Source organism: Anneissia japonica, unplaced genomic scaffold (genome assembly GCF_011630105.1).
Source record: "Anneissia japonica isolate Jap-2015-1 unplaced genomic scaffold, ASM1163010v1 scaffold287920_len488460_cov166, whole genome shotgun sequence".
In the NCBI taxonomy this organism is placed as follows: domain Eukaryota; kingdom Metazoa; phylum Echinodermata; class Crinoidea; order Comatulida; family Comatulidae; genus Anneissia; species Anneissia japonica.
Genome location: NW_022745460.1, coordinates 63,481 through 84,750, shown reverse-complemented (window position 1 = coordinate 84,750; position 21,270 = coordinate 63,481). Strand labels below are relative to the sequence as shown.

Genomic DNA, 21,270 nt, shown 5'->3' with positions numbered 1-21,270 from the left:
CCTGGCAGAAACTTCTTCTGAGCTGGTAACAGTGTGATCTTTTGATTTGAATTTCTTTGTTTCTGAGCTTTAAAAATGTTTGAAAAATTAATTTTCTTTGCTCTTTTACCGCTTTTTGCAATTGCAGCACCGTCTTCACGTAAGTAGTACTAATTTTAGTTTGATCTACTTATACTTGTTTAAATTATTAAATAAGTTAATGTCCTTACCCAGCTACATTTTTTACGTTATAGAGTTTGCTGAGTAGTGCCTAATACATAAAGCCTCAGTTGCAATTAACATTTTAGAGAAAATCATAATTAACAGATTTTTTAAGAATACCTTATAAAGCATTCTATGCTCGCTAATGATGAAAATGTATAGGCCTAATATTCTCTGTGATATTAGAACAAGATTATTCTTTCAGATGTGGGAAAAATTGCTAGGGAGCATTAGTTTGGAAGGCAATCTTGTATTTTTACATACAATACCGTACTAAATATTTGGGAAAAAATGTTTTTATACGATTAACACAAAACGCCTGCTCTGGAGGGTGTAAACATTCGCATCCATTTTACTTTGAAATTGTTTAAAGTTATTTCATTAGTAATAATATTACGTGCTTGAAAGGAACCACAGTAGTTTTGTTTCTGTAATGATGTTTATAGCATTTACAAGTAGTAAAATTACGCCAGAACTATCTTCGTATTCCTGTTCTCGTTGATTTTTCTGTGTTTATTGTCATTTTTTTAAAGTTATTTTAATTTGTGATATTGCATTTCTTGCTGATATTAAAAAACATCTGGGAATACAATATTAGAAAAACCTGAATTAAGTAAGGAGAATGAGGAGACTTAGATCAAAATGCAGCCTGTTATAGTAATCAATTTTAAAACTTTTGCTGTGAACGTTTGTAAATCAACCAAACTGTTTTGATGTGTGTGTCTTAAATGTTATTTGACTCTTTTTTATTTTTTTTTATCAGAGATTCAGATTTAGATTTATTTCTTTATCTTGTCCATTAGGTGCAAAAATACATCGCAGAAAAACAAAAATATACTAATTAAAGGGTATAGGCCTACATTTTTTTTGTAAGTAATTAAGTGTATTTTAGCAAGTGTATTTTTTTTTAACCAGCTGCTATTAAAACTTCTCATGGAGTATTGTACAAATGAATTATGATAACGCTTAGCTTTACAGGTGATGGATTTTAACCTCCTACCATATGGTAACCGTTGGTAGAGATAAAGCATGAGTAATAATATCGTTCATTATACATTTCATCATCTACTATTCTTTCAAGGTAAACGTCATTTAACTGTTTATTCCTCTTTCTTGGAAAAAAATAGAAAGGAAAAAAGAAGAAACAGAAATTGACTTATTGACTTTTTTTAATTAAGGTTTTTTTTTTATCTATGATTTTGTAACTTATAGAATGATATTTGCGATAACATGTATACGGGAAATTAATAATGTTATATATACATTCCATATTCCCAGCTAACAATTTTACGTAGCAATACCGTTGCAGTTTGATATTCATCAAGTGTTTTTCAGAATCATTAACGTGGAGCGTTGATCCAAAGTTTCATTTTTGTAATTTTGTGACATTAAACCACAACATTCACAACGTTATCGAATGCAATAATAACGTTTTGTGTTTGCTCGCTCATAGAATATATAGTACGGATTGAATGATTCGTTTGTTTTTATTTTTGTCAAAGAGTGGAAAATACCGTGCTACAGTTATTGTACGGTATTGTACATGTCCATATTATATATTTTCATTATGAAAATCAGATGATCCTGCCTTACTGAATTCACATGTATTGCTTTGATATAATTCAAGCCTAAGTCGAAATAAGTGATATCATAATTATGATTCAATGGCAATATGTGCTAATTTTGCCAAAAAAGAGAGAAAAAAAAAACGGATTTGATTATTATTATAACTATTATTTTATCATTATTAATTTATTCAACACGCTTATTATTATAAATACTGACATGTGTTATTATTTTCCCAGACACATGTGTTTCGCTTTGAATTCGTTAGAGATGCAATTTTATTCAAATTTATTTCTCAATAGTGCCACTTAATAGGTACAGCTAACTTAAAGTTGATAAATAACAAATATCCGATTGAAACAGATGTCTTCCAAATTCCACGATTATCCTCTTAATTCTCCACTGGATAAATGGCAATGTCTTTTTTTTCTCATTCTTTCATTTCAACGCAAAAAAAAAAAAAAAAAGCAAAAAAAAAAAAAAAAAAAAAAAAAAAAAAAAAATAGAAAAGAAAAGAAAAAGGGGAAAAAAACAGTTTTCTGTTTCTTTCTTAAACTCCTCTGTCTTTTTGGCCGTAACCACTTTTCTCTCCTAGCCTCTTCTATTAAATTTCTAAAGCCGGGAAATTGCTGTGCTGACGGTCGTCGGCCGACGTGATTCTATGAAGAAAGCAGAGCGACGACGCGCGCACAACGGATCGTTTTAAATGACGATCCGTTCAGAGTGTCACCGACAATCACCAAACGGCGTTGCGTCGTCTAGTGCTCTCAGGGAGCCGATTCGGATCCATCGTTCGGCGTTTGTGGGACCGTTGTACGACGTAGTGAGTGCCCGCCTTTAAAGTTTCCTTTCGTCACAAGCTGATCTGTATTCGGTCTTTGAGGTTTACTTTTTTGGATTCATATTTCCGATTGGTTGGCCATAAATTCTTTCTGTCCTCACTTCTCATATTGCAATGTTGATATTCATTTTGATCTTAATATTTCTTCTCTCCTCACACCCGACATACAGTTTGCTTTTCAGATGTAAGCCCCTTCTCTGCAACCTTTGGCTTTTCAGTTCCTGTAACGGTCAAACATTATTTCTGTTATTTTTTGAAATGTTATTATTGCTTCTGATCTTGATTGCTTGAGTTGCAAATACACTTGGAATTTTTAATCAGCTTTCTGATTATAGGCCTATTTATTATTATTTTAAATTCAAGCAGCAAATCTATTAGTTACGAACTTCTAAAAATCGTGGGTTAATAAAATATATAATGTTGGTTTAAAAGGATTTCTAAAAATGACGGTAGCGTATCATCAACCTGTAGTTTAAAGTTGAGGTCGTGTGAATATCAGCCAATCAGAACTCAATATCTTACGGGCTATCGTGATACGCAGTTTATTATAAAGTGGAAATTCATGAAGCCGTGTTTTGAATAATGCGTTTCATACCCTATAGCGACTTTATCCCCTACCCTCTCTGGAAGTTTGATATTACGGTGCCAAGAGGTCATGACACAAGATTACTAAAGGATGGTTTACGGATTAATGAACCCTTCGTTCTTTCCTAGAATTTAAGGATCAACGTGTGGTCATGATTCAAAAGTCATGTATCATTTTTTATTAAGCAACATTCCTTATTGTCTCTAGTATTAAAATACATGTAATAGTAATAGATAAACATCCAAGTAGGAGATAAGTTGTGTGACAAGGCGATCATAATTGTCGACAAAGAATAGCGGGAATATGAGGATGAAGTTCTGGGGCTGTCTCTTATACACATCTAGATGTGTATAAGAGACAGGGCCAATTGAATTTTAATTTTTCATAAACAGAGTATAAGTCCCCCACCAAAACCTGCCAAATTTTATGTTATATATATGATATATATATATAGAAATATATATATATATATATATATATATATACCTATATGTATAGGTCTATATATATATATAAATATATATATATATACCATTACCGCAAGACGGTTTAGTTTTTATCTCTATCATATTATGATTTATATAGGCCTATATACTATATTTAATATAGGCATATATTATTTATAAGCCTTTAATATAGTTACAAGCTTATATTTTCATATTAAATATATAAATATATTATACGATACGATACTGTAAAACTTTATTTCACAGCGATGTAAATACAGGTATGAGATAGATTCTTAAATAATATAACTATAATAATTATAATTATATATTTACATGTAAATGTATAAATATATTATGTTATATGACTTATATAACATGGTCTGAAAGCCATTTTATTGCTAAAACAACACGACATGGGAAATAACTTTTAAACATTTAATTTAAAATTTGGTTTACATTGTTTAAACCATATATCATTATTCTAACCATATGCTCTGTTGAAATGTGAACCGTGTAAATGTGTCCAATAGTCTGATTGACAGCACCTCGTTATACAACGAAAGTCTCCCATAATAGTTAAAAATAGAAATAGTATAACCTGGGGCAAGGATGCCAAATGATATTCAACTTCAAGGTGCGACAGTCCTTCCAAATGATAAAGGTGATGCATCATCTACTTCGTCTTCTCACGTAAAGTCAATAGAAATATCATGGAAAGCATCTAACAGCGGCAGCTTGCTCTTCTCATCGGTGATCTGTAGTTATCCGGCCGCAAATTTCTCTGACACAAACCCTGCAGTTGTTATCATTAGATATAAACATTGTCTTCTTTTTTGACAGTTTATATATATTTAAGAGGGAGTTTGTGAAACTAGTGGAGGTACTATTTCAGTTGATTGATGCCGTAGATTAACATTAGTATCGATTGTAGGACAGTTCTAAATTTGCCCCAAATACTGAAGTGCTATCTCTAGAATTAGAAGCAATTTATCGAAATCCAATTAAGTCTTTCTTTAAACATTTGAACATTTCTGTAAAACAATAACTAATATGTAAGTTTAAATACAAAATTAAATAAGCAATGTTAATGCATCCCATCTTAACATCCTGATTAGGCAAATTACTTTTTTCCATTGTTATCATTTTCATTGAAATGATAATTCTCTCTCCCTTTTATAAAGCAATTATTCATGTTCATACGCCTAATATGTGAACGTACTTTAATGTTGGTCAATGTTCGGTTTACCCTAAAGAAATAAACTTTAGTAAAGATGTTGTTATTCTCTCATTTGTAGACTAACACATATCCTTAAATTGATTACCATTACAGTATTAAAATAAGGAATAAATACGTGTACGTCTCTGTTAAGAAGATCATTTTTTATTTTAGCATTTGCATCAACACTTTTCCATGTTACCTTGGAATAAATCATGATTACGAGTCCCTTTTGGACTATTGAGGTCGCAGTAACCATATAAATTAGTGTAGGTCTACAGTAGTTTACTTTCTTTGGGTTTTTTTCTACAAATATTGTTTGTCAGAACTTTCAAGGGATATAAAAAACACCTTTTCCAAGCCATACACTCAATCAAGTGGGCGCCAGGCGACGTGATTCTACGGAGAACACAACGTCACGAAGTGAGCGCAACGGTTACTTTTTAATGACAATCCGATCAGACTGGCCACCGACAATTCAGCAGTCGGTCACAGAGAAGCGCGCGCAACGCTTAGTCTGCCATAAAAAAAAAAATCAACAGAAAGGGTCGCTTCGTCAAGCGCTCACAGAGAGCGTGGTTTGTCTGCTGACAGTCCTGTACGATAATGTGTGTGGCCGGGTTTATGACGGTTGACCTGGCTGGATTAAATCTCTGATAAAACCAACGGGCTGCCTTTGTCAAGCGTCATTACATCAGTCTTTTATATAGAACTAATAATAAGGAACTTTTCGTTGACAGGCTATGCTCAATACGACCATTTATAATTTTAGATTCAACTGTAACGGTCAATCCGTCCGAGCTGTTTGCCGCTACAAACCAAGATCATCGCCTTACATGTACAGTCCAAAAGTCAGGCCCAGCCCCCACACTTTATTGGACTAAAGACCATGGAAAACCACTGACGTCTGGTCTCAAGTATTACATCTCGTCGGTTAAAGAAAATGGGGACCATTGGGAATTTTCACTGATTATACGTCAAGCACAACCAGAGGATGCGGGAGAATACACTTGCTACGTACGGGAAACAGGAGCATCTTTTTCTGTGCAATCTTACTTTCGCCCTGGTGAGTAGCCTATTTTCGTCGGCTCACATTTAAACAAGTACACCAGTTTAATGTGAAGTCAACATAAACTGAGGCTGCCAAATGTTTGTGTAATAAATCATTTAAGTTAGTCAATAAAGTTTTACTGTTATCTTAACAATACTAACACGGCTTCACCCAATGTTTACTTATTAGCTGTCCATAACATTTTGCTTTAGCCTAATTTTGGCCTACAGCGTCCTCTGTCGGTAGATGAAACAAGCGTCAAAAGATTAGTTTATTAGTATGTTGGCAGAATAACAGAAGAATATAATTCTTAATTCGTTGGTTTTGTTATTGATAAAAATGCATAGGAGTGAAATTAAGTGTGTGTGTGTGGGTGTGTGGGTTTTCGTAACAAATTACAAATCAATTTTATATACTGTAGAGAAGGAGTGTACTAAAGGATTCCGATGCATCAAAAGCGGGAAATGCGTTTCTCAGGATGTAATCTGTGATGGAGTGCCAGATTGTACAGACTCTTCAGATGAAAAGAACTGTGGGCAAGGTAAAGCCTAAGTTACAGCGGCTGTAATTATGGTTACAGCCGTCTAAGATAATTGTTCCAGGCCAGGTCTCTGATGCCCACAGGATGCCAAAATAATCATATGTCTACCACACCCTCTTTCACTTACACTACCCTAAAGAATACTAAATTTCCGTATTGTCGCGCAGTTTTCGGTGTTCAAAACGTGCAACTTTAAAGTCGTCAGACACTAATTTGCTGTGATTAAAGGTACTAATAGTGTCCTAAGCCAAAATATCTCTTCGCTAGACGCCCACCTCATCTACCCCCAGGCAGCATCATGATTAAACCCATTCTCGAACTTGTTTGACACCCCTCGATTGACCAATTCCATCAGTATTCCATCAGAAACGTCTCTCTACAAAACGGTCTAACACGGTCTTCATGTAAACTCCGATAAGGGGTTGTCAATGTAGTGTAGTCAGGTTCTCAACATATCAAATCTACAATATCCATTAGGGGTGGTTTTTGCTGTGTAAGAAAAATGCATATAGGCCTATCTCAACGGATAACAGTCTGCAAGATTCTGTTTTTGTTTATTCGCAGAGACGTCTCGGTGCCAGGAAAATGAATTTGTATGTGCCAATAAAAGGTGCATACCGGCCGTCTGGCGATGTGATGGGCAGAACGACTGCAAAGACAATTCAGACGAAGAAAAGTGTCGTAAGTTAAACATCGAATGATAAAGCTATACAGTGTTACGTATTTCACTTGCAAATATAGGTCGATTGTGCTGTAATTATTATCGTTAGGTTTGGCTCTGCGAAAAAGCATCGCAACAGTAATACAAAGTTGCTGTTGCGATTCCTGCCATCATCAGTTCCTACTTCATTAACTCCGCTAAAATAATTTTAATCATTACCGGTACTTATTCTTAATTAACTTATGTAAGTAAAGTTTATTCTTGTGTGGTGCTTTATATACAAACTACAATAAAGGTGGTAAACACTATCATTCCTATATTCAATTTCAATTCTTATTTATTCCACAAATGTCACAATTAAACATACATTTTACATATCACTTTTTTTATATGTGGAAAATGAGCAGATGCTTGATTAAACCAAGAACTTAAAAGATTTTTGTTGTTTGTTTAGCTACGGTGACTTGTGATGCTAACCATCGCATGTGCCACAACAGCTCACAATGTATTCCTCTGAGATGGTTCTGTGACGGAGACTCCGACTGCCACGATAGTTCTGATGAATCTGAAGAATTCTGCCGTAAGTACTACTTACTTGACTGGGGCTGTAGCGTTTTGGTTATTAGTTTTGCCTTACAATCCTAGGGTCACGTTTTCTGATCGTGTTGCAGGTTGTTTTTTTTTTTTTTTTTTTTTTTTATCCGTTCTACACTTTTAAGATTGTGTCCACAATTTCAAGATTTATGTGACAAGTGTGTATAATTTACCCATATTGTCATGATAATGTCGTATGACAGGGACATCTCGCAGGTATTCATCAAACATGATATTGTTATTCACAGAGATTTGATTTTTTTTAATTGTTAGTAGGCTGCGTTCATCACCTGCCTCTTGCCTGGAAACCGGATGTCTTCGTACTAGATACCGGATTTATAAAATTCAAAAAGTGGAATTTTAGTATAATTTTGCATGTGTTTTCTGTTTAATATAGTTTGAAAACTGATAATAACCTTTATTGCATGTAGGCCTAATCCATAATGTTAAATTTCAATGACTATTTATGCTCCCAACTTTAAATGGAAGCAATGTTTATGGAGTTGCCCCTCGTCATCAAAAATCGTAAATTGATACTTGCCATCGTGCCAAATTGTAAGCAGTGAGAGTCTGTTTGAAGTATTGAGTACTAGGAAGGGTAGACACCTTCATTTTATTCCATATAGGGCGTCGGCTTACCTTTAATCAAATATTAAGTCGGAATGCATATATTTCAGGTTATTTAGAGTGTCCAGTTGGGAACCAACACTGCAGTACCGAAGACCCCAACAAGTTCCGATGCATTCCAAACGAATGGTTCTGTGATGGAGAGGTCGACTGTCATGGAGGCGGAGATGAAACTGACTGTGAGAACAAATTGATTACCTAAATCACATAACTATTAATTATAAAATTGGCTATCTGAAGTGAAACATAAATGTTGTATAACATTATTAAATATATATTATATAAAATGCATTTGAATCATAGTTTTTTTTTTCATTCCAAAGTAAATTTTATTTAAACAATTTGTAATTAACATTTCAAAAAAAAATATTAACATTATGATAAAAATATTAGATATTATAATTTTACAAATTGATAGCCATAGTATATCTGTGATGATAGTGATGTTGATAATGCATATACAGATGGTGGTTTTAGTCAAAATGATGATGATGATGATGATGATGATGATGATGATGATGATGATGATGATTATGATGATTATGATGATAAATGATGCGGTTGCTGCTGATGATAATGATGTTGATTAGACGAGGAAGACGACGGTAACAACGACAATGACAGTTGTCTGCTCAAAATGAGAGGGGGGAAAATCAATTTTATTTCCAATCAGGTGACAGAGAAGAAAACAATGCAACACCAAGTCCTTCCTCTTGCGGCTACAATGAGTTCATGTGTTCGAATGTCAAGCAGTGCATACCATTAGCTGCTAGATGCAACAATTTACGGGATTGTGTTGATGGCACAGACGAAACACGCTGCAGTAAGTTACATATACGTTATTAGTATTTCAGTTTAGAAGGTCTAATATGCTCTAATTTAATAAAGCTCATCATCCACATCATATAGTAAAGATTGAGGTATTTGTAAAAAGTGACAGGTTCAATTTCCAATGAGGTTATTTTGTTGGTTTTTCGTTTTCACTTGTATTGATTGACATCGATATTTTCTTATAATTAAATTGTTGATGGATCTGGGGACATGGGTCAGGGTTCCTTACAACCACCCAACCCCTGGAAAAAACAAATTTTAAAAATTCGACCTACTTTTCAGAACCCGCGTGTTTTTTTGTTTTTTTTTGTTTTTGTTTTTGTTTTTTTTTTTTTTGTTACAATGGGAAAATTACAAGTGGGAAAAGCTAATTTCTGCCATCTAGGAATCAATTGTTTTCTGGGGGAGGACCCTCGACCCTCCTTCCTTTTTGGGGTTTATTTATTCGTTGAAAAAGAATACGTATACAACTACTCAATTTCTTTATGTACGTATACACACATAAATAGGCCTATTAACTGTAATAAGAGTGAGAAAGTCTAACTCACCGTTTTCCTTGAACCTTAAATTTTGAAGAATTTACAAGTAATTAAAGGACACCTCAGAATTCGAGAAAGCTCATTTCTCGCAATCTAGGAATCAAAATTTTCCCGGGGAGGACCTCCTTTTTTTATGGTGGGGGGGTTGTAAAAATATGTTTATACAACCAGTGTCGAGTGTGTTAACACCAAAATTGTATCGCTCCGAGCATCTAAATCTTAATCCCTAAATTTTGAATATCAAACAACATAAAGTCATTTAAAGCCGCCTTGGATTCCATCAAGATAAATAAATTAACAACAAAGCTCATTATATTATTTAGTTGCTACACATCGACCAAACCACCGTACGCGACAACCAGTATGTTGGCGTTTGTACGTTAAGATACAGATACAAAATGTAAAGTCCATGTAATATCACAGTGTACAATCTTTTCTACTCTCGAGTTTCCAATCGCACTGTGCTTCACACCAACACATTTACTGTCAGACGATTTCACCAGGTATTCTTTTATACTCGGGATGAGATCACAAATTATGACTCAAAAGACTGACCATCGGACTATGATGATTATTAGGTAACCAATGCCGTAGCCAGCTATTGGTACAGTTTGGGGCAGTCCCACACAATTTTCTCTAGACTGGGTCTACAAAGAATGGGTCCACATTTGTTTAAAATGGGTCTAAATTATGCAGTTTTATGCAAAAATGAGTCCGCTTTTTGAAAAAAGTGTCCAGGATTCTTGTATTTTTATAGAATTAGTAAACTTTTAAGACAATTGGTCCACATTTTTTATATTTTTTTGCGTAAAATGGGTAAACTTTTAAGAAAATGGGTCCACATTATTTGAATTCACACGTAAAGTAGGTCCACCGCGATATTGTCCCACACTGTTGGAAATTACTGACTACGGCATTGTAGTACGTAACATACTTTTTTTTTTATTATGGTTCTTTAAACCTAATATAAGTCGCAATTTGTGTTACTTTAGCTCCTAATCAACCAATTACATGTGGTGTTAATCAGTTTAAATGTACCATTGGTGAATGCATACCAAAGCAATTGACTTGCAACCAAGTGCGTGACTGTTCCAACGGAAAGGATGAAGAAGGATGCTGTAAGTAAAACTCTGTGTATTCATTTATTAAATAATAGTGTTATTGTTATTGTTGTTGTTGTTGTTGTTGGTGGTGGTACGTCTGGTGGTGGTGTTGTTGGTGTTTGTGCTGTTTTTCGGTGTGTGCTGGTGGTGGTGTGTTGTTGCTGTTGTTGTTGGTCTTCTTGTTGTTGATTTTCTTGTTGGTGGTGGTGTTGTTGTTGGTCTTGTTATTGATGCTGCTGTTGGTGTGGTGGTTTTGTTGTTGGTGTTGTTGATGGTGTTGTTGTTGGTGGTGGTAGTCTTGTTGGTGTTGTTTTTTATGGTGGTGGTAGTAGTGGTGGTGGTGGTGGTGTTGCTGTTGGTGGTACTGTTGTACCACCGGCAGCTGTAGTTGTTTTTGATATTGTTTGCATTGTTGTTGGTAGTGAGTTGTTGGTAGTGAGTTGTTGGTAGTGTTGGTGGTATTGTTCTTGTTCTTTTTCTTACTGTTATTGTTATCGCTTTTGTTTTGTTCATGTTATTGCTGCCGTTGTTTTTGTCATTGTTATTTCCATTATTATTTTATTATCATTGTTGTTGCTTTTATTACTGTTATTAGTATTCTTAACGTCCTTGTTTTTGTTATCACTATTAAGCATATTTTGTAAAAACGAGTTGCAAATTCAATCCTAGTGGCAATATTTTTGTTTCAACTAAAAATGAGCATGTAACCCTTAAATTCTCCATGTTATAGCTTGCACAGAGAAAGAGTTTAGGTGCGAATCCAGTGGTTCCTGTATTCCGCACATGTGGGTATGTGACAAGGAGTCGGACTGCAGTGATGGGAGTGATGAGAACAATCAAATGTAAGTTTGTAAGTAAGACAATCATCGTAAATGTATTTTATAGTCATAATTATCGAATACATTATTACAATAATTTGGTATTGCTATTATTATTAACGTGTAGGTGTGACTCGATAAAGGATTTAACTTGTGATGCAGAAACCCATTTCCGATGCACAAGTGGAACGTGTATCGCCAGAGGTTGGCGATGTGACGGAACGGATGACTGTGCTGACGGCTCAGATGAGTCTGATTGTGGTAAGAAATTTCAGATTATATAATATTATCATTGTCGTCGTGACCACCGCCGCATTTTATGTCGTCGTAGACACTGTCATTATTATTACATTCATCATAGTTATTACTATCATTATCATGAGGCCCATGATTATTAATGAATGGAGTGCTAACATTAATCATATAAAATTTATTCATATTAAACTTTATTAAGCCACGTGTAAATCAACAACACAGAGTTTAGGGGTAAACATTGGTGGGTGTTACTAGCTAAGCCCACAGAGCGCCCAAGAATTTTGATCTGAGTGTTGCATTTTGGACACATGAATGGAGGGAATCACCCTCAGTGGTAAAAATACGTTTTCAATTCTTGTCCGGCCATACTTACCATCGGATACAAAGTGGTAGTCTGAAAAGCAATGCGTTTTTTGTTTCTATTTTTTTTTTTACAGACCCGCATCCTTGCACTATGAGTAACGGTGGGTGCGACCAGCAGTGTGAGGTTGTCTCGGCAACTAGCCATCGCTGCACTTGTTTCCCTGGTTACAGTTTTGACGAAGAAACGCAAACATGCAATGGTAAAAGAAAATTGAGATTTTATTTATATTTCATGGTGTAATAATTCATTGGCTGTTGCGATAGTCAGTGGTTGTAAGTCTATATGCAGTTATAAACATTTTAGCGTACAATATTAAGTTTATTGACCTTTGATATGCGCATACGTAGTTAAAAGTACGAAAGGGTTATTACATTGTATCTCTTATAATGTTATTTAAACTAATACAACTATTTGAGGCGAGACTTTTTTAATACTTTTTTTTGCGATAAGATCATCAGAGGAGGGCGGAATAAAAATAAAAATAAAATCTTGTTTTCTTATTTAGCAAATAGTTTTGCCAAAAATACCCAGAGGGAGGAGAAAATGAAAATAAAATTTCATTGGTGAATGTAAAATGGGATGGTTAAATGCTTCAAATTTATATAATTAGGAAGAAATATACATATCCTATCTTTCGAGATTTCAAGGCAGCGTGGCGTAATAAAGAAAAACTGTAATTTTTTTCTGAAATTTCTATTTTTCGTGGCGGCGTGTGCGCTAATTGGCCAAAAATAAAATTTTACTTTTATTTGAAATCATCAATATTTGCATTCGGCGGGTTCGCTAAACAAGGTATAAAAAAGTCTCGCTTGACGGCTAAATTGCTAAATAAAGAGGGTTTTTACATTGGATCTCTTCTAATGTTATATAAACTAAAAATAGAACTACTGTGACGGCTAAATTGTAAAGCATGTGAGAGTTAAAAACAAAGAATTGGAAGGGCTTTGGGTTCAACTTGAGGGTTTTTTGTGTGAGGCCACTAACTTGTTCCGGGGTAAGTACTTTGTCTCGGTATAAGCCGATTCTGTTATAATTGCAATTGAAACTAATTTTACTAGAAAATTTTACAGAAAGCAATAATTGAATATATGTACGTGTACGTTATTTTTTACTCAGATATCGACGAGTGTTTGAAAACTCCGTTTCCATGTATGTACGCATGCATGAACCTTCAGTCCACGTACAAGTGTGTCTGTCCAAACGACTACCACATAACAGAGGACGGACGGACGTGTGTTCACGACAGTCCACGGCAGCCGGTGTTAATTGTCGCAAACCGACGATCTATAATGAAGCTTGACACGGCCACAAAGACTGTTACGACATTGGTTGGTGGCACAACTGGTGCAATTTCCGTCGAAGTTGACCTGTATCAGCACGTGCTATATTACACAGATGTGGCAGTTGAGAAAATCATAAGGTCGGTGCTCACAGCACGCCCTCTACAGCAAACGTTTAGCATGGGATATCAACTCTTCCAATGTATAACTATAGTGGAATTATACAGTATACTTGGACCTATTGTACATCAACCAATGGCAAACGATAAAAAAGACCTGCTTATTTGATAAATCCTATCCCTGTTGCTCTACTTTTCTCAGGGCGGGTTGTGCAGCCAATTGGCACTACAACCCCTTCTGCTATTTGTGTCATAGTGTATCGTTTTAAAATCTGAAGTAAGATTTGGTTGCACATTCAATTCCAATGGTACTAAAATGGTATTATACTGTGTTTCTTTTAAATAAAGTATTTGATTTGATTTGATTTTGATTTGATCTGGTTTGATTTAATTTGGTTTGATTTAATTTAACAGTGTGCAATTGACATCTGATGAAGACTTCCAGAAGAAAGGTCGATCAAGCGTGACGGTACTTAACGATGGAATTATGACACCAGATGGCATTGCTATCGACTGGATCCATCACCACTTCTATTGGACTGACACCGGCACCAACACACTGGAGGTAGCCAGCATGGATGGAAGCCTCCGCAAGATCTTGTTCAGTGACCTTGACGAGCCAAGATCCATCGTTTTGGATCCATCAGATGGGTGAGTTGAACACTTATTATCTCAATAGCTATTACGGTATAAACAAAACCGATTTACACAAGATTCCGCTTTTATCAGACTTGTCTTACGGAGATTGACAAGACAAAGTAGACGTTGATCAACGCTCCACCAAAGTTAGACTTGCCACAAGACTGTAATTTATTGGTTATTTCCTAGTGTTTTCGGAGAGCGCCACCAACGTTTGGTTATGTCGAGAAACATTTAATGCTGTTGAATTTGAATCGCGGAATTTAAACGGAAATTGCTAAATACAACCACTTCAGCCAAGGTCGAGGCGTGGCTTGTATGGTGACGTCATACATAATTTTAACATCTACTGGAATCCATCCCAATCTACACCAAAGTGTGATGGCTCCAGCAAAGTGTGGTTGAGCATGGCAAGAAAAGATATATGATAATGACGATGTCAATCACTGTTATGATAATGACGATCATGGTGGTAACTGTAATATGACGACAACGATAATGATAACAATAAATATTGTTATTATAACACTAAGTTTTATAATTATATTTCTGACTATATTGTGATAGCGAGTAAAGCATGCAGTCCCTGATATGGTGATGAAGGTGATGGTTAGGGTGGGGATGATGACAACGATAATGATGAAGATAATGTTGATATGGTGAAGATGATTACAATAATGATGCAGATGATGATGACAATGATTTGTACAAACCTATTCGTTTAGAGTTTTGTATTATATTAATTCAATACAGTTATAATGGTAACGATATAAACATTATGAGGACCATTGTAAAAAAAAAAATCATTTCACAGTTTATTCTTCGAAACTGAACATGATTCAATGTAAACTTTGAACTTTCAGAAATATGTACTGGACTGACTGGGGCTTCATACCTAGTATCTCAAAGAGTGGAATGGACGGTAGTGGGCGTCACACCATAATCACCGAAAACATACACTGGCCAAATGGTTTGACAATTGACTACGATGCGAGGAAGATCTACTGGGCCGACGCCAAACTTGGTCGCATTTCTTGTTCAGGCCTAGAGGGAGAAAACATCCGTGTTATCTTGGAGGGTGAAGAATACTTGCCTCATCCATTCGGCTTAGCAGTGTTCGATGTTAGTAGATTTATTTTTCCTCATTGTTCCTTTTTTGGTCATTTTGTCTTTCTTTTTTTCTTTTTTTTTTTTGTCTTTGCATTATTAATGTATACTCTGATTTGTTTTGATTTATGAATATAAAAATGATATTATTTTTTTTTATAACTTTTCAGTATTTTTTAATTCCTCTCGATTGACTTATATGAAGCTCTATGAATTAAGAACGAATAAAAAATACACTAAAGCCTGCAAATATTATTCAAATAAATTGTGTGCACTGTAGGACACACTCTATTGGACAGACTGGGATAAAGAGGGCGTCCTCTCCGTTGATAAACATACTGGAGGAAATTTCCAAGTCATCCATAGTGGTCTTGGGTCGCCTATGGGACTCGTTGTTGCCGATCGGTCTCGTATGTTCCGCAACAGTAAGTAGACGTAATTTTTTCTTTCTTTTTCCTTTCATTCTTTTTTTTTCTTTATTACAATTTTGTATACACAATTTTAAGTTATATATAAATATCAGCACAATGAAACACGAAAAAACAACAACATTACATTCAGAATAATAATAATTTTTTAAAAAACGGTGCATAGTTAAAAATAGTAAATACAAAATTAAAAAATTGTAAATAAATAACATACTTATTATCATCTAAAATAATATACAATTCCATTTTTATGCAATGTATCACTTCTGTTATTGGTTAGGAATCCAGTGAAATTTTTACTTAAAACAAATGGTAATGGTTATAGTGATGCTTGTATTGTTTTAAGTAAAGTTAATATAATCATTGAGACCCTCATAACCCGCAGAAAAAATAACGGAACAGTGTAGCGCCATATCGGTCATTTTCCCACATTCGGATTTGTCGGTAACCCTGTCACTGAATCATCGAGATCAAGGAGGATCCAATAGGTGCAACTGGAAAATAGCCCCCCCCCCCCACCTCCCGCCGCGCCTTCAAGAAAAGATGGATGGAAAAGCGAGAAGAAAAGAAATAAAGAAATTAAAAGAAATTAAATGAGAAGGAATGAACCATGGTACTCAAATTCAACACCGTGTACCAGAGTTCCATGGTCAAGCATTTCTATGATGATGTTAGTGTTCATGATGATGAATATGGTGACGATGGCGATGATCATGACCACAACGAATATTCTCAGTAATCTGTGATTGGTTATTTACATAATTTTTTTCTATCATTATTCCGAAGGTTCTAGCAATGTTTGCGGCGTGTTGAACGGTGGATGTAGTCACCTCTGTTTGCCCACAACTCGTACATCGGACCCCACACTCCCGTTATACAAATGCGCCTGTCCGGTCGACTACTCATTGAACGACGATGGCAAGACGTGTACTAGTATGTCAGCTACCTCTGACATGGCCGAGAATGCAGGTACAACATTTTAATATTCAGAAACATGAAGGTGTTCTTCCTTCTAGTACTTTGTGATCGACAAAAATATAGATGCAAATAAGGCGCCCGTCGAACAATGGCTATGTTTCTTTTTATAACGCTACTAATTTGCATATATATTTTATACTGGAAACATGAGCCTATTACGGTAAAAATTACCGCCCTTGCGAAATATAAATTATAACATTGTAGTTTTATAGGAACTTGTAGAGCATACACGTAATTTAAAACTTTTGGTTATGTTACTTTAATATTGGAATACCGAATCAACTACACACCATAAGCAAACGCATAGTCCCAATTGTTATCTCATGAGTATTCCTAACAGGTCCGCGTCGCCAGTAACAACGTCACACAATATCCATACTTTTTTCACCCTACATGTATCTTTCATCGGTACAGCGCCATCAGCGAGAGAAGGAAGCCGCGAAAAAGGATTGCTTCGCTCGGAAGTGGCGCTGTTTCGACTCAAAGTTGTATCAAGTTGTAATCATATTGATGATTAGCAGTGGAGGCGCTAGCAGAGGAATTTTTACTACGTCGGATAAGCCTCTGGATCCCATCGTCCGACTCCACGACCAGGTCGTCATACCAAAAATATTAATTTGCCTATACAAATAATGTTATTTTGGTTGCCAATCCTTATCATTGTGGTCTAAAAAAGTAAATTTTGGCCCATTCTAAGCCATAAAAACTCTCCCTATGAACTCTACCAGGATTAATTTTATTCCAAGACCCTCACCGAGGCTCTAGTCTGCCCCTTAGTTCAGACCCCATTGTCGGACATATCGGGCTCTCCTGTCGGAAAATGTCTGGAGCCACCAATGATGATCAGATAATTTTTTTTTCTCCTTTGCACAGACTCTACCAAGCTTATTAGCATCAAGGGTCTGACGAAGGATCTGATCGATCGCCATGACCAGCAATTTAATATGAGGTGCTACGTTGACGACGAATCAATAGATTGCGTACCGGAGTACTCTTCCGATTCGTTGTATATTGACGTCAGCGTAACCACACACACATGCCAAGCACAAAGTACGTAACTAGTTAGTTTCTTTCAATTATTATTATTATTATTATTTGAACGAATTCCTGGTTCTGATTGGTGGTTATTGTTTCAATCTAATCCACGCGCACAATTAACATCCAATTAGAATTTTGAGTTCTTTTAAGACTGTTCTATAAACTATTATTTGAGTATAAGCTAAGTTTCTATATTGTCTAATATTGTTAATTTTAATGTTATTAAATGGGTTTAATGGGGAACAAAAATTAGTGATGGCATCGGGCCATGTATACCTTTTGATCGTTATAAGTATGACTTCTTTTGATAATAATAATAATTATAGTAATAACAGTTGTAGATTTATAAAGGCCCCCTCTTTTTTACCTTTCCCCTAAGGTCATTTCGTGTCTGAGCTACCCGGTAAATCGGTACCCAGCTACTCTCGTCTGTCCACAGCAGGGGCTGTATGGACCAATACACTGGGGTAACCCTCTTTTTTGTCTCGGAAGATGTACTGGGTTCTTTTAGGTCCACATGAGCAAATTGTGTACACTGGGCCTATAGTTTAAAGTCCTTATCGAAGAAGACTTGTTCCACCACCAGACCCATTAGGCGAACGTGCCCCTCACTTTAACGCTTTGGGAGGGCAAAAACCGTAGGTAAAGTGACAAGTCCAAGGACACTTGGGTAATTCACAGGTAGCGTAGATGGTTCGAACCTCAAGCCGGGAACACGCTGCCCCCGACGGTCGTCAGACGACGTGATTTTATAGGAAAACGCAACGCCACGATGCGCGGACAAAAGATTGTTTTCAATGAAGATCCATTCAGACTGCAACCGACAATCAGCAGACGGAGTCGCGTCGTTATTAAACGCTTAAAGGGAGCGTGGTTCGATTCGTACGACGCAGTGAGTGTTAGTTTAAGACGCGAATCTCAACTGCTGCGCCAAACACACCCACTGAGTGCACGATACGTAATTTAATGTTTGGTTATTTTTACTTCACAGATCCATTTACTGAACGTAAAGGTTCGAAGTAAATTTTATAAACCAATGTCACTGAGTCATCTTAAACGAAGGCGGCGAAAAGGTGTCGACACTAAATGGGCCTGGTAGTCAATAATGACCTCAGATAATCGCTGTTTTGTTTTTTCCTTTAACTTTAACATATTTTCCAGGAGTAAGATTAGTCAGTGAATATCCTTATAACCGATAAGAGATACGGTACCGGTGATATTTTACATTACGGTTTTTGTTTTTTGTATTTTTTTTTTTGGTTTTTTTCCTTTTTTTGTATTTTGTTTGTTATTTTATTTGTTTTTTTTTTGTTTTTCTTTTTTTTTTTTTTTGTTTTGTTTTTGCTTTTGCTTTTTGTTAATCTATATATTATTTAGTTGAGCTTGTTCATTAAATACAATATTTCGTTATGCCGCCCTCTATCATGTCGACGGATGGAGGGCTACCCGCTTCTATCAAAGTTTAGTTATAAATTCGTGAAACAACCGTTTTGTTTAATGATATAGGCCTACCTGCTTTACAATTAACTCGTTGGTAAGTATTGTTTTGTAATAAGTAATAAAGATTTATTGACAAAATCCATTTACACCCCCACTGCCAAAAGGTATCATTCACGCAGGAGGCGAGAAACTTCGATATAACACGCAGATCCAGTGTCACACCAATTTAGGTTCCATTGCAAATATAGGTTCCGAACGAACTCATATTTGTGATTTTCCCATGAAAACTGTGTATTATGACTTAGTTGGGGTGTGTGTGGGTGGGATGAGTTCAGAAGAATGCGGATCCACCCTGCAAGGCAATAACAAAGTTCACTGCATAATGAGAAAATTACGCTGCATATTGTCCATGTTACGCTTAGAAACTAGATGCGTTGCTGTGGTTCCGGACATCACATACACCACACATTTTCCTACAAGTCATAATACATAATTTCTTGGGACAACCAAAAGCTAAATTAACCATAAAACTTAAATTTGCAATGGAACCTAATTTAGAATGATACCTGTCCGAAGAATACCTTTATTTGTTGTTCAGAGGATAATTTATTCAGATAAGATTTAACACAAGTAAAGAAAGCCAATACGAAAATATTGCAATGAAACGAGTGTTGTGTCATTGTGCTCCTCGTATACGTATGGCTAAATATTTAAAAAAATGTATTGTGTGTGAATCAAACTATCTGTTTTCCTATAGGTATTAATACTATGTAACTTTCCTTTGAATCTCGTGTTTACCATCCATGACGTCATGCGCATATATTATTTCTAAAATCGTATTTAACGTCAGCCGTCTATTGTATTTTTTTTTTCTAGACTTTATTAAACTGTATGCATTTTTGCAACCAGCTGTTGTATTTTATTTGTTAAGCAATTAGGATATATTGCATGAAAACACTGACACCGTAAGAGTAATACCACTCATTTATCGAGTTGCTCTCAGGGGATGGACGGAGACGAAAAGTACATAAAATATCTATAGGCATTCATAAAAATTGCAAACTTATATACCGGTAGTCTTACATAAATGCGTACAATGAATACAAACTTATATAAAACCACTTTATAAAATTACATAAGATATTTATTTTTACATGTCATTATTTGAAGTTTGTTATACGTCAGTTAAACTTTACATTATACCACTCACAGTATTAGCAGAATAAAAGCGCTTGGTTTGATATATTTTCATCTACAGTAGTTTAAATTTTGTCGTATTTGAAGAGTTAAAATATTGAAAATTAATATTATTTTCCCTACTTCCTAAACTAGTTATTATTGTATGAAGTAACTCAGGATCTCGAACCTGTCTCTCGTCTTCCTTGTCCATTTTGTTCATCATCATAAGCTCGGAAGTATCTTAATAATATTTATACACTTTTTATTCAAACTCCAATGAAAGTCATGCAGCTCTAAATTTATATATAAATAAAGCAAAATGGCCTCTTGAAATACACAAATGGATGGATGGATTTATTCGGTATAAACACCATGGATAACCCATAAACGTCTGAAGAAGGTTTATTTCCAGTTGGGTCCTTCTGATGGTGATTGAGCAGTGAACCGGAAGACAATTATTCCCTACTCTTTTCCAAAGAGTGTACTGCGTTGTTTAAAGTGCACATGGGCCATAGTGGACAAGGGATCAACGGCTTAAACGTCTCATCATCCAATAGACGGTGCTAGTGGTGAATAGGCCCTTTATAACAGGCCTATAGTAGGGCGGATGCAGGGGAAAATTCTTCTTGAGAAAACGAAATAATGATACAAATTAATATTCTACATGTGTCTGTGTTGGCATTGACACTGCGTGTTTTTAGCGTTGTTTTAAAGTAATAACCTATTAGACATTCATATAGACAACAAAACGAATTAAAATATATTTGGCTTAACTATTGTCTTCAGCAACAGTGGTGTATCCAGGAATTATGAAAGGGC

General features: G+C 35.4%; 1 protein-coding gene across 3 annotated transcripts; it reads left to right on the top strand.

The window, feature by feature from the left end:
* On the top strand, window positions 1–20,515 carry LOC117119960 (low-density lipoprotein receptor-related protein 4-like). 3 transcript variants are annotated; one of them, XM_033264947.1, is made up of 18 exons: window positions 1–139; window positions 5,632–5,925; window positions 6,332–6,451; window positions 7,016–7,132; window positions 7,567–7,692; window positions 8,384–8,512; window positions 9,007–9,156; window positions 10,696–10,821; window positions 11,537–11,648; window positions 11,752–11,885; window positions 12,317–12,442; window positions 13,360–13,663; window positions 14,057–14,293; window positions 15,145–15,403; window positions 15,669–15,813; window positions 16,603–16,785; window positions 17,668–17,844; window positions 18,824–20,515. In XM_033264947.1, the coding sequence occupies exons 1-18, from the start codon at window positions 76–78 to the stop codon at window positions 18,853–18,855; spliced, it is 2,835 nt and encodes a 944-aa protein (XP_033120838.1). In that variant the 5' UTR covers window positions 1–75; the 3' UTR covers window positions 18,856–20,515. The 3 variants fall into 3 exon arrangements, with proteins under 3 accessions (XP_033120838.1, XP_033120839.1, XP_033120840.1); XM_033264948.1 differs by lacking the exon at window positions 6,332–6,451; XM_033264949.1 differs by lacking the exons at window positions 5,632–5,925; window positions 6,332–6,451 and having other exon boundaries at window positions 7–139.
* The last annotated feature ends 755 nt before the right edge of the window (window positions 20,516–21,270 follow it).